Consider the following 20,103-nt stretch of genomic DNA (forward strand, 5'->3'; position numbering starts at 1 on the left):
CCACATGAGATAAACAGAGATCCATGCCAAGATGCATCATAGTAAAACTATTTAAAAAGAAAGACAAAAAGAAAACTTAAGTATCAAGAGAAATACAACTCATCACATACAAGGGAACTCCAGTTAGATTAACACCTGACTTTTCAACAGAGTCAACAGAGAGCAGAAGGTAGGGTGACATACTGTGAGCTAGGAAAAAAAAAACAAAACAAAATAGAACTGTTTTCAAAACTGAAAGCGAAATACATAAACTCATACATTTCCAGTCATTAGTTCAAATCCACAAAGATTGCAGGTAAAGTAACTCTGTAATTTTAAAAGACAGCATAAAGACATATTTCTTCTCCTAACCACTGCCCCAGGCCATGCAACAACCAATATGTATACAAGTATATTGTTAGGTCTGTAACCTATAGAAATTAAATACGTTTGACAATAGCAAACACAGGCAGAAAAACAAAGTTATACCAGAGTGAGGAAATGAACCTGGATGGTAACCTGAATTCACAGTAACAAATGAAATGAAGCAGAAATGGTGAATAAGAACGTTAATATAGCAAACTCCATAAATAAATACTTGCTATCCTTTCTTGTCTCAGTTTCTTTAAAAGACATCAAATTATATAAAGTTGTAAATCCAACAATGCATTGTTGGAATTTAAACATATACAGATCTACTATGCACAAAAGTAGTATCACAAAAATAGAGTAGAATAAATAGAATTATATATGAATGGCATCTCTATATTTCAGTGTAGATAAGGGAGTATATATCTGAAGTAGATTCTGAAAATGTAAATTTATTAGGAAAATCTTAGAACCATTAGGAAAATCATTTTTTTTAAGATTTATTTATTTGAGAGAGCAAGAATGAGAGAGAGAGAGAGAGCACATGAGAGGGGGGAGGGTTAGAGGGAGAAGCAGGCTCCTCGCTGAGCAGGGAACCCGATGGGGGACTCGATCCAGAGACTCCAGGATCATGACCTGAGCCGAAGGCAGTTGCTTAACCAACTGAGCCACCCAGGCGCCCCAGGAAAATCATTTTTAAGTGAAATCGTCATTGAAGAAATTAAAATATTATGCTAAAACATACTTAATGAAAAAGAAGGCAGTAATAAAAGAATGATAGGATCAAAAAGGCATAAGGCAGATAAACACCAAAAAGTAAAACAGCTAGAGTAAATCCAACCATACCAACACCAGAAAACCGGGAATGGACCTAGAAATCCAATCAAAAATCAGCAAATGTCAGGGTGTATGAAACATGTATATGCAAGCACATGCTATCTACAAGATTCAAAGCACAAATAGGTAGAAAATTTTAAAAACAGAGAAAAATATATCAAGTACACAACATTTATAAAAAGGCTATAGGAGCTATATTAGTATCAGGCAAAAATCTATTTTTACACAAAAAAGTGTTATTGGAGATAAAGTGGATATCATGCAATGAAACTGGTCAATAAGTAAAGGAGACATTAATCCAAGCAATTATATGCTGCTAAAAACAAAAGTCTCAAGTGTATGAAGGAAATTCTGACAGAATTCAAAGGAAAAACACACGTCAACAATAATTACAGACTTTAATATCCCACTTTAAGTAATAGACAAAACAACTGGGAGAATACAAAAAAGCAAATAAATAAATAAATAAATAAAAGGAAGTTAAAATACACCATAAAGTAAGCTAGACCTAACAGATACATATTTAAGACAATCCACTTGAAAAGAGCAGAATACATATTCTTCAAAAGATGGAACATTCCCTAGGATAGATTTTATTTTTAAAAGATTTTATTTATTTATTTGGCAGAGAGAGAGACAACAAGAGAGGGAACACAAGCAAGGGGAGTGGGAGAGGGAGAAGCAGGCTTCCCGCGGAGCAGGGAGTCCAATGTGGGGCTCAATCCCAGGACCCCGGGACCATGACCTGAGCCGAAGGCAGATGCTTAATGACTGAGCCACCCAGGCGCCCCTTTCCAGGATAGATTTTAAAAGGTTCTCCTATCACAATGGAAGAAAATTATAAATCAGTGATACAAAGGGATTTTGAATTCATAAATATAAGATTAAATAACACATTCCTGAATAAAACAGAGGGAAAAAATAACAAGGAAACTTAGAAAATACTTGAAGTAAAAATGTAGATTTAACATACCAAAACTTATGAGATACACACAAAACAGTACTTAGAAGATAATTTATAGGGGCACCTGGGTGGCTCAGTCGTTAAGCGTCTGCCTTTGGCTCAGGTCAGGATCCCAGGGTCCTGGGATCGAGCCCCACATCGGGCTCCCTGCTCCGCAGGAAGCCTGCTTCTCCCTCTCCCACTGCCCCCGCTTGTGTTCCCTCTCTCCCTGTGGGTCTCTCTCTCTCAAATAAATAAGTAAAATATTAAAAAAAAGAAGAAGAAGATAATTTATACCCACAATAACCATACTAAAAAAAAGGATCCCAGGGCACCTAGGTGGCTCAGTCAGTCAAGCATTTGACTCTTGATTTCGGCTCAGGTCATGATCTCAGGGTCATGACGTCGAGCCCCACTCAGTGCAGAGTCTGCTTGGAATTCTCTCTCTCCCGCTCCCTCTGCCCCTACCCACCAAGCTCACACGGGTGCATGGGCTCTCCTTCTCTCTCAAATAAATATAAATGCATGCTCTCTCTCTCTCAAATAAAATCTTAAAAAGAAAGAATGATTCCAAATCAATAACCTGCCTTGCACACCTGAGAACAATGGAAAAAAAAAGCAATACCAATCCAAAGCAAGCAAGGATAGAAAATGAGATGAGTAAAAATTAATAAAACAGCAAAGAAAGGCAAAAAATGATTCTTTGAAAAGATCAAGAAACCTGACAAATCTGTATTTAGGCTGACATGAAAATAAGATCAGGGTCCTGGGATTGAGCCCGGCATCGGGCTCCCTGCTCAGCAGGAAGCCTGCTTCTCCCTCTCCCACTCCCCCTGCTTGTGTTCCCTCTCTCACTGTGTCTCTCTCTGCCAAATAAATAAATAAAATCTTAAAAAAAAAAAAAGCCCAGATCCAGATGGTTTCACTAGTGAATTTTTAAAAATCATTTAAATAATAATTAACATTAATTATTCAAATACTCCTCCAGAAAATAGAAAAGACCTCCTAACTCATTATATGAGACTAATACCACACTGGCACTAAAATCAGACATAAGAAAAGACAATAAAAAACTAAGATCAACATCTTTTGAATACAGACCCACAGATACTCCCCAAAATGCAAGCAAATGTTATATAGTAACATATAAAAAGGATTATACACAAAGGCCCTGTGGGATTTATCCTACTAATGCAAGGCTAGTTTATCATTTGAAAATGGTAAGTGACTACGGCCATACCACGCGGAACGCGCCCAATCCCGTCTGAAAACGTCAAGTGAGCACCGACAGTGCACTCTCCCTCCTCTAACTTACTAGAGCTGGAGGGCGTCTTCTCTGCCTTCTCCCTCTGCCTCACTCCCGCTCTCCAGTATCTCCTGAAAAGGAGTCTGTATACTCAACTGCTACCACACTTTTTCGACTTTCTGGATTTCCAGGCTCTGGTGTCTAGGGTGACCTGCTTTCAGTCTCACACAACAGTATACATTTATGTACTTTAAGAGGTACTGCCTGAGGATCTCCCTTCTCTTCAGCCTGAATCTAGATGCTGACCAAGATCCCCCCACTGGGACACTGACAGGTCTTGAAACACCCTCAACTACTGAAAGCCACTACTAGTAAAATAGACTGGTTAGACAATCACAAAATTTGACAGACAACCAAGAGCTAAGTCAGAGCTGAACAATAAGGTTTTCACCTACATGAGGCCATTCCTCCAATACTAGGAGAGTTGGCTGTTTGATCTAATGCACAGAAACCCACACAGAGAATCAAGAAAAATAAAGAAACAAAGAAATGTGTTCTAAATGAAAGAACAGGATAAAACCTCAGAATAAGTCTTTAATGAAATGGAGGTAAGTGATTTACCTGATAAGGAGTTCAAAATAATGGTCATAAAGATACTCATCAAACTCCGGAGAAGAATAGATGAACACAGTGAGAACTTTAACAAAGAGATAATATAATAAAATACCAAACAGAAAATACAATAGGTGAACTGAAAAATACATCAGAGGGATTCAACAGCAGAATAGATGAGGCATAAGAAATCAGTGATCTGCAATACAGGACAGTGGAACTTACTCCATTAGAGCGGGGGCAGGGGGGATATAGCTTAAGGGGATGTATCAGACCATACAAAGCAGACCAACACTCACATTATAGAAGTCACAAAAAGAGAAGAAAAAGAAAGGGGCATAAAACTTATTTAAAGAAATAATGGCTGAAAACTTCCCCAAATTGGGGGAAAAAATGAAATCCCTATTCAGGAAGTCCAGAGATTTCTATATAAAATAAATCCAAAAGACCCACACCAAAACACATTATAATTAAAGTGCCAAAGATTAAAGACAAGGAGAGAATCTTAAAAGCAGCAAAACAAAAACAAAACCAAAAAACCCACAACTAGTTATTCCAATTCTTCAGAAGAAATGTTTCTGGCCAGAAGACAAGTGCCATGGTATATTCAAAAATTCAAAGAGCTGGAAAAGAAAAAAAAAATTACTAACCAAGAATACTCTATACAGCAAAGCTGTCATTCAGAATTGAAGGACAAGTAAAAAGTTTTCCAGACCAAAAAAAAAAAAAGGCTAGAAACCACCAACACTAGAACAGCTTCACAAGAAATGTTAAAAGGACATTTTTAAGCTGAAACAAAAGAACACAAATTAGTAACAGGAAAACATATAAAAGTATAAATCACAGTGGTAAAAATAAATATATAGTAAAATTCAGAATATTCTAATATTGTGAAGATAGTGGGTTGATCACTTATAAAAACAGTATGAACCTTTTTTTTTTTTAAGATTTTATTTCACAGAGAGAGAGCACAAGCAGGGAAAAGAGGCAGAGGCAGAGGGAGCAGACTCCCCGTGGAGCAGGGAGCCCGATGTGCGGCTGGATCCCAGGACCCTGAGATCATGACCCGAGCCGAAGGCAGAGACCTAACGACTGAGACACCCAGGCGCCCCTGTAGTATGAAACTTTTATGTACAAAAAAATTGCCATAACTACAATTATTAGTTAAGGGATACATAAGATCAAAAGATACAAGATTTAACATCAAAACCATAAAATAAGGAGGGGAGAGTAAAACCACAGAGCTTTAGAATGTGTCCAATCTTATGTTGTCAACTTACATTTGGCATTGGCTTTAAATGTCCCATTAGACCAGATGGACTTTACAGACACTTACAGAACATTTCATCCAGAAACAAAGAAAAATGCTCAATACACATGAAAAATTTTCAAGGACTGATCATACATTAGGACAAAAAACAAATCCTACCAAATTTAAGTAGATTCAAACCCAATCAAGTATCTTCTCTGACAACAATGGTATGAAACTAGAAATTAATTACCAGAAGAAAACTAGAAAATTCACAGATATGTGCAGATTAAACATGCTCCCGAACAAACAATGAGTCAACAGAGAAATCAAAACATACCTTAAATGGAAATACAATATACCAAAACTTACAGGATACAGCAAAAAGCAGTTCTAAAAAGGAAGTTCAGAGTGATAAATACATTAAGAAACCAGAAAAAAAAACCTAACCTTACACCTCAAGGAACTAGAAAAAGATGAAGAAATAAAGCCCAAATTAGTAGAAGGAAGGAAATAATAATGATCAGAGCAGAAATAAATGAAATATTATCTAAAAAGCCAACAGAAAAGATCAATAAAATTAAGAGCTTGTTCTTTGAAAAGATAAACAGAATTAATTAAACTTTTATTAGGCTCACCAAGAAAAAGAGGACTCAAATAAGTTAAATTAGAAATGAAAAAGATGTTAAAATTAATACCAAAGAAATACAAAGGATTTTATGAGAGCACTGTGAACTGTAACAAATTTGACAATCTAGAACAAGTGCATACATCTCTTAAAAAAACAGAGCCTACCAAGACTGAATCATGATGAAATAAAAAATCTGTAACAGACCAATAAATAGTAAGGAAACTCAATCAGCAAACGAAAGCCTCCCCCAAAATAATGCCCCCCCCCGCAAATAAAGTCCAGGACCAAACAGCTTCACTGGTGAATTCTACAAATCATTTATTTATTTATTTATTTGAAGGATTTTATTCATTTATTGGACAGAGAGAGAGAGAGAACACAAGCAGAGGGTCAGAGGCAGAGGGAGAAGCAGGCTTCCTGCTGAGCAGGGAGCCCGATGCGGGGCTCGATCCTAGGACCCCTGGATCATAACCTGAGCTGAAGGCAGATGCTTCAACAACTGAGCCACCCAGGCGCCCCTCTACAAATCATCTGAAATAGAATACCATTCTCAAACTCTACCAAAAAAATAGAAGAGGAGGGAACATTTCCAAACTCATATTATAAGGCCAGCATTATCCTCATACCAAAGCTGACAATGATGTTACAAGAACAAAAAATTACAGGACAATATTCCTGCTGAACATAGATGCAAAAAACCTAAACAAAATATTAGCAAACTGAATTCAACAATACATGAAAAGGATCATACACCATAATGATGTGGGATTTATTACGGGACACAAAGATGGTTCAACATCCACAAATAAATCAATGTGATATACAACATTAAGAAAATAAAAGATAAAAATCATAAGGTCATCTTTCAAGAAAGTAGGGTTAAAGGCAACATACCTCAACATAATAAAGGCCATATATGAAAAACCCACAGCTAACATCATACTCAATAGTGAAAAACTTTTCCTCTAAGAACAGGAGCGAGACAAGGATGTCCATTCTTACTACTTTTATTCAACAGAGTAATGGAAGTCCTAGCCACAGCAATCAGACAACAACAAAAAATAAATAAATAAAAGGTATCCAAATTGGTAAAGAAGTAAAATTGTCACTAGTTGGAGAAGACATACTATATATACAAAATCATCAAGACTCCACCAAAAAAGTGTTAGAACTGATAAATATATTAGGTCAAATTGCAGGATAAAAAAAAAATCAACATACAGAAATCTTTTTGGGGGGGCACACAACACAGATAATTTTTATTAATTAAATTACAGATGCTTTGAATAAAAACTTAGAACTAACAACCATTTAAGGGTCAATGATCTACTTTCTCCCACAGATGAGAACCAGTTATTTTTCTTGTTTTGTTCACCTGAACACTGAATCAAGGCCATGGTGCTTAAACACAGTTGTATTCCTTTCACATCTTACTACTTTCCAAATTAGAGTCCATCATTTCATGTCAGTTACTCATTAAGGGTTTCCTCTACAGCTTTCCCAGGAGATTGTATAGTCTTCTGATTGCAAGCAACAAGTTTCATATAAATTAATCCAAGTAATTCTGCTAGAGCTATAATACCCAAAGCTGAAATTAGAAGGAAGATGGCCATGCACTGGGGTGCACTCTGAAACACAGAGGCTTAGTCCAACCATAGAGAGCACACAGCCCACTACCTGAAGGATCAGTATCACTGTAGGAATTACAATTAAACCAAGTCCATAGCATTCCTTGTTAAATATACACTTGGGACAAAGTGACAACTCTGGTGAACACTAGTCCAACAAATAAAAGAACAGTCTTCTCCTTTTAAGACTGGATTTATATTTTAGTGTCACAATACCAAACTGTCCCCAAGACAGAAGGACAGCCAAAACTGGGAAAACAACGAGGATGTTTTCATTTGGAGAAAACCATGAAACAATACAATATTTTAGTTCTATGATTTCCCCTTCTCTGCTTAATTCTGTTACCTCACAAGTGTAGTTTCCTATGACAGCCTCTTTCTCAACCATCCTCAAAGAGGCAAAGTCATTAAACAATCCTTCTGAGATTTTGGTCCTCTTAAACTTATCCCCGTTGAGTGGTCCTTTATACAGCACCATCAAAATGTCTTTTTTCTCTAAATTTCCACTTTACATACATTTCATTAATGTTTGATGCACCCACATTATTAGCAAACATAGGATGACAACAGTTTCATTGCAAGCCGTGTGTTCTACAGATCTGGTAATGTCAACTATTAGCTGAGCCAAACCGCAGCACACCGACCCCAGCAGCAGCACCACCAGAGGCCACACGGCCGTGGCTGCCGCAGGTTCACCACTGCGGTCCATCACAGGCAGGGTCCGCCGCCCAGGCTGCCTGGCCGCGCACTCGTGCACTCGCGCGCTCCTGCCACCCCGCGCCTGCTTCCACTCCTCCCGCCTCTCCAGGTGCGCAAAGGTACTCGCCCCCGCCCGCCCCAGCCCCCAGGGCTGTTGACGCGAGGCCCTCCCTCCCGCTTCCCTCCTGCTTCGTGGGCTCAAGTCCCCACCCCAGTCCGCTCCAAGGAGGCCTGGACCCGGCTCCCACACAGCGGCACGCGCTGGACTTGGGGATCACGTTCCACAGGCCCACCACGTAGTCTTCCGCTCACCTGGGACCTCCCTCCCTCCGAGGTTCTCCCCTGCCTCTCACATCAACCTGGGCCCCGGTCGTCTCCCACATTCACGCTTCAGCAGCGCCGCGCCTGTGATGGGGGCGCCTTAGCCCACAGGAGCCACTAATCTCTCTGCCGTCCGGGGTCCCAGGTCAACCTGCTCATTGACCCTGCTGCATTCTTGCCCCCACCTCTGCTCCAATATACAGACACCTGTTGCATTTCTTTTTTTTTTTAAAGATTTTATTTATTTATTAGACAGAGAGAGGGAACACAAGCAGAGGAAGTGGGAGAGGGAGAAGCAGGCTTCCCGCAGAGCAGGGAGCCCGATGCGGGGACGCTTAAGGACTGAGCCACCCAGGCGCCCTGCATTTCTATACAATAACAAGGAAGTAATAGAGAAACAATTAAGAAAACACTTACAATTTACAATTGCACCAAAAAGAATAAAATGCCTAGGAAAAAACTTAACCAAGAAGATAAAAGATCTGTATTCCAAATAATGAAACACCGATGAAAGAAATGGAAGACAACAGGAACAACTGGGAACGTATACTATACTCATGGATTGGAAGAATTATCATCATTAAAATGTCCTCACTACCCAAAGCAATGTACAGATTCAATGCAATTCCTATGAAAATACCAATAGCAATTTTCACACTAAAAGAAATAATACTAAAATCTGTGTAGAACACCACAAAAGATCCTGAATAGCCGAAGCAATCTTGAGAAGGACAACGAAGCTGAAGGTATCATGCTTGCTGATTTCAAACTATACTACCAAGCTATTGTAATCAAAACAGTATGATAGTGGCATAAAACCACAGAGATCAGTGGAACAGAACAGACAGTCTAGCAATAAACCCACTTATATGCCAACTAATCTACAACAAAGGAGCCAAGCATATACAATGGAGAAAGGACGGTCACCACGTCAATAAATGGTGTTAAGAAAATTGGACGGCCACGTGCCAAAGAATGAAACTGAACCACTATCTTACACCATACACAAAATCTAATTCAAAATGGATTGAAGACTTGAACACAAAACCTAAAACTATAAAAGTCCTAGAAAAACACATAAGCAGTAAGCTCCCTGACATCAGTGATGTTTTGGATTTGACCCCATAAACAAAGGCAACAAAGGTAAAAATAAACACATGGGACTACATCAAACGAAAAAAAACTTCTGCACTGCAAGGAAGACCAGCAACAAAACCAAATGACAACCCACTGAATGGGAGAAAATATTGCAACCATTTGTCTGACAAGTCGTTAATATCCAAGACAGAAATAATATTATCAGTCGGAAAAATACAAATCTCATTTAAAATGGGAGGAGGACATGAACAAGACATTTTTCCAAAGAAGACATACAGATGGCCAACAGGTACATGAAAAGGCACGCTACATCACTCATCACCAGGGAGATGCAAATCAAAACCATGAGACAGCACTTCACACCTATTACTATGACTATTATCAAAAAGACAAGACATAACAAGTTTACAAAGATGTGAAGAAAAGGAAACCCTTGTGCACTGTTCATGGGAATGTAAATCGTGCAGCCATTACAGAACACAATATGGAAGTTCCTCAAAATATTAAAAATAAAACTATCATATGATCCAGCAATTCCACTTCTAGGTATTTATCTGAAGAAAATGAAAACACTAACCTGAAAAGATACAAGCACCTTTGTTCACTGCCAACATTATATAAATAAGGAAAGAAAGAAAAAATATATATATATTAAGTATATATAACTTACTGTATATACTATATATAAATGCAAATATATAAATGTAAATATATATAAATACATAAGTATTTACATATATATTTACAATATATATTATATATTAACCTACATATATTATGTATACTATATGTATTTTATATATGTGTATACTATATGTATTTTACATATATGTGTATATATATTATATATTATATATACATATATATATGGTGTATGTGTGTGGAATATTATTCAGCCATAAAAAAATTTTTTTTAAACATTATATTTATCTGACAGAGAGAAAGCGAGAGAAGGAACACAAGCAGGGGGAGCGGGAGAGGGAGAAGCAGGCTTCCCGCGGAGCAGGGAGCCCGATGCGGGGCTCATTCCCATGACCCTGGGATCATGACCCGAGCTGAAGGCAGACACTTAACGACTGAACCACCCAAGCGCCCCTCAGCCATAAAAATTAATGAAATCTTGCCATTTGGGGACAAACAGATGGACCTTGAAGGCATTATGCAAAGTGATATTAAGTCAGACGAGGAAGAAAAACATCATAATGATCTCAATAATGATCTCACTTATATATAGAAACTGAAAAATGCAAACACAACACAATGATCTGATAGATACAGGGAACACACTGGTGGCTGCCAGAGGTGTGGGTTTGGGGCTGGGCAAAATAGGTAAAGGGAGTCAAATGGTGCAAACTTCCAGTCATAAAAAAATAAATCATGGGATGTAATGTACAACATGGTGACTACAGTTAATACTACTACACTGCATATTTAAAGGTTGCTAAGAAGTGGATCTCAAAAGCTCTCATCACATACAAAAAAATCTGTAACTATGTATGGTGACAGATGTTAGCCAGATTTATTGGTATGATCATTTTACAATATATGCAAATATTTAATCAATATGTTACATACCTGAAACTAGTTAAAGTCAAGGACACCTCCATTAAAAAAAAAAAAAAAAAAGAAAAAGAAAATAGATACAAATAAGTGTCTCCAGTGAAAAGAAAACAATACAATAAAACTATATGCCTAACTTAAAAAAAAAGTCTTTAGGAAGACTTATAAAGGAACATTTTGTTTTGTTTAAATTAGTAGGTCACATGGTAATTACAGCCACTTCTACAGCATGGTACCATTTGTACTCCAGCAACACTATTAAAATTGGTGGAGTCACAAAATGTTCCCAATATTTATCAATTATAAACTTTCTTCTTGGATATTCCGCATGTAATTGTCAAAGATCACATAAAGACAACTCCTCCAATGCCAACTCCATATTCTTTTTTCCCGCCTCAAAGCGTGAAGGGCTCCACCGAAAATTACATACAGAGTACAGACTCATGGCAGTGTAAGAGAGCGTACAGACCACAGCTGGTCAGATACACATTCTATTCGTATGAAAGCTCTACTACACTCTTTAATTACACGTTCTCCAAGAAGCTGTCTAGTAACAGAATTTGGTTTTAATGAATCACAGCAATTAAGCAGACACAAAATAGCTTTAAACTGCACTTAGTTCAAGTATGTTTGCTGCATACTTGGTATATGACTGGCTCTGAGGTTTATAAAGGTGACGGAGATAAATTCCCTGCTCTAAAGAACTCAACAACCTAGAACTCAACTAACAAATCTGAGTCTCATATTTTAGCATGTGTATGATGGTTTCAACAACCCCCTCCCCCCAACAAGAAAATCAATTAGCCTATGTAAGTAGGAAAAAACAGGACAATAACTGCCTGATCATCTCAATACACACAGAAAAAGTGTTTGTCAAAATCTAAGACCCTTTCTTTTTTTTAAGATTTTATTTATTTATTTGACAGAGAGAGACACAGCGAGAGAGGGAACACAAGCAGGGGGAGTGGGAGAGGGAGAAGCAGGCTTCCCGCGGAGCAGGGAGCCCGATGCGGGGCTCGATCCCAGGACCCTGGGATCATGACCTGAGCCGAAGGCAGACGCTTAACGACTGAGCCACCCAGGCGCCCCTCTAAGACCCTTTCTTAATAAAATCAACAGACGAGAAACAAAGTAAACTCTCTCAATCTTTTAAAAGACATCTATGAAAAGTCCACAGATAACATGATAAATGGTGCAAAATGGAATGCTTTTTTTTCTTTCTTTTTTTTTTTTTTAAAGATTTTATTTATTTATTGGAGTGATTCAGAGAGAGAGCTAGAGAGCACAAGTGAGGGAGAAGGAGAAGCAGGCTCCCCACAGAGCAGGGGAGCCCGATGCGGGGCTCGATCCCAGGATCCCGGGATCATGACCTGAGCCGAAGGCAGATGCCCAACGACTGAGCCACCCAGGCGCCCCACCCTCTAAAATCAAGAACAAGACAAGAATCTACTCTCACCACTCATACAGATAGCTCTAGCCAGGACAAAAAAAAAAAAAAAATACAGGTTGGAAAAAAAGAAATAAAACCAGCTGTATTGAACACTAAATCTGAAACTAATGATGTACTGTATGTTCGCTAACTGAATTAAAAACAAAAAACAAAAACTACTTGTAGTTGCAGTTCACACAATCTTGTACATAGAATCCAGTAAAATACTATTAAAACTAACAAATGAATTCAGTAAGGTTACAGGGTACAAGATCAACATACAAAAATTAATTGTATGGGTGCCTGGGTGGCTCAATCAGGTGGGCATCCAACTCAGTTTCAGCTCAGGTCATGATTTCCGGGTCCCAGGCTCAAGCCCCACATCAAGCTCTCTGCTCAGCAAGGAGTCGGCTTCTCCCTCTCCCTCTGCTTCTCCCCCCTGCTCATGTTCTCCCTTTTTCAAATAAATAAATAAAAATCTTAAAAAAAACCCACAAAGCTATAGTACTCAAGACTGGCAATGTGGTACTGGCATAAGGACAATCCTACAGATCTATGCAATTAAACTGGGAATACAGAAATAAATCTGAATATTTATGTTCATTTTCAATAAAGATGCAAAGATGATTCAATGGTAAAAAAAAAAATCCTTTTCAACAACTGATGCTGAGGCAATTGGATACTACATGCAAAACACTTAAAATAAACCCTTTTCTCACACCATACACAAAAATGGGTATCAGACCTAAATGCAACAGCTATGTACTAAATACAGGAGTGAATCTTTGTGTCCTTAGGACAGACGCAACCCTTTTAGATACAATACCAAAACCACAAGTGACAAAAATAGAACTGTACTTCATGTAACAAAAAACTCTTGCTGCAGAGCACACAACCAAAATAGTAAAATGACAACCCAGAAATGGGAGAAAATATTTGCAAACTATATACCTAATTAGGACTGGTATACAGAATATGTAAATAACTCTTAAAACGCAACAATAAAAAGACAACTATAACTACAATATTGACAAGGCAAAGGACTTTTGAATATTAAGCTTGTCTTGCTATAAATGACTTCTTTGTAGTAGGAGTGTGCCACTCTTCTAGGATTCTTAGACAATCAAATCTCTTAAAAAAAAAGTTTTATTTCTTCCTTTGTCATCTGTGTACCTTTTATATTCCTGTTTTATTGCATGTCGTGGGATTTCTAGTCAGATGTCAAATAAGAGTGGCAAAACTGGACATTCTTGCGCCTGACCTTAGGGAGAAAGTATCCAGTTCTTCTTTCTTATGTACGAGGCTAACAGATTTTTTGTTATTGTTTTTTATCAAGTTGAGGAAATTCTCTATTCCTAGTTTGCTGAGTTTTAATCATGAATGGGTGTTGGAGTCTGTCAAATGCTTTTTCTGCATCAATTGATAGGATCATATAATTTTTCTTTCTGCAGCCTGATGGGATGGATTATATTAATTGATTTGAGTGGTAAATGAGCCTTGCATGTTTGGAATCAATCCTACTTGGCCATGGTATGTAATGCCTTTTATATATGGTTGGATTTTATTTGGATTTTTGCATCTATATTCATAAGAAACATCTGTCTGTAGTTTTTCTTTCTTATAAAGTCACCATCTACCTTTGAGATTAAAAAAAGAGTAAGGAAGGTTCCCTCTAACTACTAATCATCCTAAGGAATCTACAAGAAAGCTACTATAGGTAATGTATGAATTCAGTTAAGTTGCAGGCTATAATACAACCACCCCAAAATCAGGTGTGTTTCTACATACCTACAATAAACAATCTGAAAGAAAATAAAGCAATTCTATGTATAATAGAATCTTTGTTAGCCTATAGTGGATTACACTGATTGGTTTTTTAATGTTGAACCACTCTCGCATACCTGGTATGTATCCCACTTGGTCATGGTTCTTTTTATACATGGCTGGTTTCTATTTGCTAATATTTTGTTAAGGAATTTTGCTAGTAAATTTATGGGAGATATAGGTCTATAGATTTACTATTGTTTCCTGTACTGTCATTGTATGGTTTTGGTATCAGGATAACAAAAAAACCTGTTAGGAAGTGTTCCATGCTTTCTATTTTTCTGGAGGACATTGTGTAAGATCATTATTAATTCCTCCTTAAATGTTTACACGTTTGGTAGTCTTCTATAGTGAAAACATCCGTAAGAGATTTTATCTCTTTATTTTAAATTAAATTTAATTCAAATTATCTATGTCATCTATGAAAATCCACAGAACCTTCAAATTATCCATCTCATCTTGAGTTTTGGTAGCTTGGAATTTCTAAAGAGTTGATCCATCTCTTCTCAACCATCAAATTAAGAGCATAACATTTAAATTATCCTCCTGTTAATGAATGCCAAAGTGATATCCCCCATTTCTTTCCTGATATTGGTGGTTTGTTGTGTGTGTGTGTATTGAAGATTGCTAGGTTAATAAATTTTACTGATTTTTTTCCCTAAGAACTGGCTGTGTGTTTCAGTAGGTTTCTCTATTGTTTTCCTATTTTCAACTCATTGATACCTGCTTTATTTTCTTCCTCCTATTTGCTGTGGATTTACTTTGCCCTTTTGCAGTCTCTAAAGGTAGAAAATTAATTATGGATTTGAGACCTTTCATCTTATCCTAACACCACTGCTTTGGCTGCTTCCCACATACATTGGTATACTGTTTCATTCAATTCTATGTATTTTTGAAATTTCCTTTCAGCCTTCTTTGATTCACGCTTTACTTACATGTGTCTTAATTCCAAACGGTTTGGATATTTTTCTACCGACTTTCTATTACTGATTCACAGTTTGATTTCCTTGTGCTCAGAGAACATAGCACGGTTTCAGTTCTGTTAAATTTACTAAGGTTTGTTTATGGCCCATGACATGTTGTATCTTACTGAATGTTCCATAGGCACTTGAGAAGAATGCATACCTTGTTTTTAGGTAGTATTCTACAAATGTTCGTTCAATTCTGCTGGTTGATGGTGCTGTTCATTTCTTCTATATCTGTTAATTTATATCTGCTATCTAGAAGTTCTACCAATTGCTGAGAGTAAGGTGCTGAATTCCCCAAATATAACTGAAAATTTGTTTATTTCTCCTTTCAGCTCAATCAGTTTTGATTTGTGTACTATGAGGTTCTTTCTGTTGTTTGGTGGGGGTCACATTTTGGATCAGTCTTTTTCGTTGGAATACCGCTTTTTCTCTAATAATTTCCTTTGCTCTCAAGACTACTTTATCTGATATTAATGGAGTCAGTCTTGTTTTTGTTTTCATTAATGTTTGCATAGTGTATCTTTTTCTGTCACCCATCAACCTCACTATGTTGTATTTGAAGTGAATTTCTTTGTAGATAACATATTTCTGCCTCATGTTTTTTGTTTTATCCAGGCTGCCAGTCTATACCTGAATTGGTGTGTTTAGATCATTTACATTTACAGTAGATATTACTATGTCAAGGTTTAAGTCTGCTGTTTTATTTTTCTGTTGTTTTCTCAGTTTCTCATTCATCTGTTCCTAATTTATTTTCTTACTGATTACTTGAACATCTTTTTAAAGATTCCACCTTCATTTACTTACAGTATTTCCTAAGTGTACCACCTTGTATAGTTTTTTAGTGGTTCTTCTAGGTATTCGAGTCCATTTCTAGGTAAAATGCACATATATAATTTATTACAATCTTCCTAGATCAACATTTTACCACTGACTTCAATGGAAATGTAACACTTTAATTTCAATTAAATCCCTATATTCTAGCTTGTAAATATATCATTTCCTCCACATGTAGAGCATCAAATCATATGATATTCTAAATTTTGCTTCAATAATCAAATATGATTTCAGAAACTCCTGAGAAGGAAACTCCATTATTATATTTACCCTTATTTTTTGCTACTTCCAATGTTCTTTCTTTTTGAAGTTCCAAGCTTTCTTATGTTATTTAGTTTCTATTTAAAGAAACTCCTCTAGGCGTTTTTAAAAGATAAGTTTGCTAACAACATTTTCTTTGTTTTCCTTTGTATGATATCTTCAGTTGTCCTTCTTTCATGAATATATTTTCACAAGCTAAACAAGTTTTGTTTGAAAGTTCTTTTCTTTCAGTACTTGGAAAAAAATGTATTATTTCTTTCTAGCCTCCATGGTTTCAGATGACAAATACACTATCATTTCCAAAGGAAATGAGTTGTTTCTACTTTCAAAATTTTTTCTCGTTTTCAGAAATTTAATCACGATATGCCATTAGTATGGATCTCTTTGGATTCATCTCACTTAGAGTTCACTCAGATTCTTCAATGAGTATTCTTATGTCTTTTGACAAATTTGGGAAGTTTTCAATCATTATTCCTTTAAATACTTCAAGTGCCATCATCTCTTCCCTTTTTGTTACCCTGATGATACTGATGATTAGTTTTATTTTTTTTTAAAGATTTTATTTATTTATTTGAGACAGAAACAGAGAGAACATGAGCAGGGGGAGAGGGGCAGAGGGAGAGGAAGGGCGAGAAGCAGACTCCCCATTGAGCAGGAAGCCCAATGCAGGGCTCAATCCCAGGACCCTGGGATCATGACTTGAGCCAAAGGCAGACGCTTAACCAACTAAGCCACCCAGGAGCCCCAATACAGATGTTAGTTCTTTAGTTATTCCAAATACAGAGAGAATCCAGCCTCTTCTCATTACCTCCATGTCTCCCCAATTTTGACTAAATGACCATAATTGCCCTTCAGGAAAACTACTAGCGAACTCTCTAAGTACTTATGTTCTTTCCAGTATTTTCTCTATAGAGGTGAGAAAGATCTTATAAACATAAATCAGACGTTGCTTGTTTACCAAATTACACTACTAAGAATTAAAATAAAATCTTTAGTAAGATTTATGATATTCATCTTTTGGACCATAGCTGCCTGACATCATTTCCTGCCCCCACTTCCCATCAATCATTCCCCTTTGGCCACTGTGACTTTTTTTTGCTATTTCCCAAGAAGCACCAAGCACATTCCTACTCATTGGCTTAGCAGTTGCTATTACCCCTGCTGAGAAGAGGCAGGATCCTCACAGCTCACACAATCATTTCATTCAAATTCTGCTCTAATGGTGATCTCTTTAAGGTTTCCCAACTATTCTTCTTGTAGCACCATTTAACTCTGCTCTCATTTCTAGGATAATTTTTACCACTACAGAGCTTTAATACACATAAGTATCTGATTTTAGTGCTACCTTTTTAATTTATATTTGACATATAACCGTATAAATTTACAGTGTACAACCTGTTAATTTGATACATTTATATGCCATGTAATTGCCATTGTACCAATAATTAGCACCGCTATTATGTTACATAGTTACCATTTCTTATTAGTGATTGGAATCATCAAGTTCTAGTGCCTCAGCAAGCTTGATTATTCTAATACAATACTGTCTATATTCACTATATGCTATATTAGATCTCTAGGGCTTATGTACTACTCATTACACTTTTTACCCTTAAACATCTCTCTTTTCCCACATCCCCCACCCCCTGGTGACCACATTACTCGTGTTTATAACAAGTTTGGCTTTTCTAGATTCCAGATACAAGTGACACCACATGGTATTTGCCTTTCTCTGTCAGACTTATTTCACTTAGCATAATGCACTCAAGGTTCATCCATTTCGCAAGTGGCAGAATGTCCTCCTCTCTCATGGCTGAATAATAGTCTATTATTTACACATATCTATTTTAATTATTTATCCACTGACGGGCAGTTAGGTTGTTTCCATATCTGGTTATTGTGAATCATGCTGTGATAAACATCAGCGTGCATATTCTCTCTTTGATAACCTGTTTTCATTTCCTTTGGGTGTCTCCCCAAGTGGAACTGCTGGATCATAGGGTAATTCTATATTTTACTTTTTGAGGAATCTCTATACTGTTTTCCATAGTAGGTGAACCAATTTACATCACTGCCAACAGTGCACAAGGGCTCCTTTTTCTCCACATCCTTGCCAACACTTGTTATCTCTTGCCTTCTTGGTGCTAGCCATTCTAAATGGTGTGATGTATGGTTTTGATTTGCATTTCCCTGATGTTTAGTAATGTTGACCATGTTTTCATATATCTGTTGGTCACTACTGCTACTTGTATAAACTCATCGACACTTATTTCTTTCACTACTATAGCATTTAGATAATAGCAACTACTCAAAAATTATTTGAGTTAAAAAAATGAGCATATGAAAGAATGCCTGATGATGGCAAGAATGCAGAGCAATGGAGGTAAGGTAGGCAACTGAAAACTGCTTTGAGAAACAAAGGAATGAAGAAAAACAACAGTAAAGATGAGGCAGGCAAAGACTGGTCTGTTGACAGATTAAGAATGGTAAATACAAAGTGAATCAAAAAGAACATTTCTTGTAAGAGTGGTATCTGGAGATTTGGTTCAAAAACCAGTATTCCCAGTCACTTCCAAGGATTAAGACTTCTAAAGAGATATTCTTGAAAAAAACATCTTAAAGTTGTCAACCTCTGGATTAATCATGGGAAAATAATAAATCCCCTGACGTTCATCTGTGCAGTATCCATTAACTCACCTGGGAAGCTCTGGCTTGGGAATTCTTCCTCCAATATCCATGGCTCCTCTCCTTGCTCTAGCCTGAAGATCACCTCTGGTTTGGTAACACAATACCCTGTCAAAGCAAAACAATTTAGGATTCAAACCAGAAGGCCTAGCCTGCAGGGTCTCTGAAAGAGAAGCAAGCTTCCAGAGCTATTTGATGAAGAGCTATTGAACATTTCATTGGAGAGGTAAACACAAATATCTTCCTGGTGCCCAAAAGAGATCAACACTGATTCCTGGTTCCAATATAAAAAATCATTAAACTCTACAGTGTATACATGCTTCATAACTAAAAGAATTAAAACATGCTGTTTAGAATTACAAAAAAACAGACCTTACCCAGTGAGACAAGGTTACTGTAGTTCTCCAGCATCACATCTCTATACAAGGACCTCTGGGCTGGGTCCAGGCGCTGCCACTCTTCCTGGGTGAAGCCCACAGTCACATCCTTAAATGATACTGATCCCTGGAATTCCTGTTCAATGTGCAATGTTCAGAATTGGGTGACATGGAAAAAGCTGTATGGGAACCAATCCTTACCATGATTACCAAAATAGTTTGCAAAACATTTGTTTGGTTTTACACTTTGAGGGAAGATGAGAAATCCTAACAGAAATATTATGCCAGGGGCACCTGGGTGGCTCAGTCATTAAGCGTCTGGCTTCAGCTCAGGTCATGATCCCAGGGTCCTGGGATCGAGCCCCACATCGGGCTCCCTGCTCAGCGGGAAGCCTGCTTCTCCCTCTCCCACTCCCCCTGCTTGTGGTCTCTCTCTCGCTGTCTCTCTCCCTGTCAAATAAATAAAATCCTAAAAAAAAAAAAAAAAGAAATATTATGCCATTGCCTTAAGGTTTATTCATGTAAAAAATTATCAAATCCCACAATGTATCTG

General features: G+C 37.3%; 1 protein-coding gene and 1 pseudogene across 1 annotated transcript in view; both read right to left on the bottom strand.

Moving 5' to 3' along the window:
• Positions 1-20,103, bottom strand: part of LOC114210258 (uncharacterized) — a 44,643-nt gene that overhangs the window by 11,132 nt on the left and 13,408 nt on the right. The window contains exons 4-5 of the mRNA XM_028104496.2: positions 19,551-19,686; positions 19,186-19,281 (exon numbers count right to left, since the gene is read on the bottom strand). Coding sequence (XP_027960297.2) covers positions 19,186-19,281; positions 19,551-19,686 — 232 coding nt within the window. The remainder of the gene's footprint in view (positions 1-19,185; positions 19,282-19,550; positions 19,687-20,103) is intronic.
• Positions 7,643-8,203, bottom strand: LOC148162228 (leukocyte surface antigen CD47 pseudogene; annotated as a pseudogene).

The sequence above is a fragment of the Eumetopias jubatus genome, unplaced genomic scaffold (assembly GCF_037043125.1).
Source record: "Eumetopias jubatus isolate StellerSeaLion01/CBP00866 unplaced genomic scaffold, mEumJub1_p1.0 scaffold_17, whole genome shotgun sequence".
NCBI lineage: Eukaryota > Metazoa > Chordata > Mammalia > Carnivora > Otariidae > Eumetopias > Eumetopias jubatus.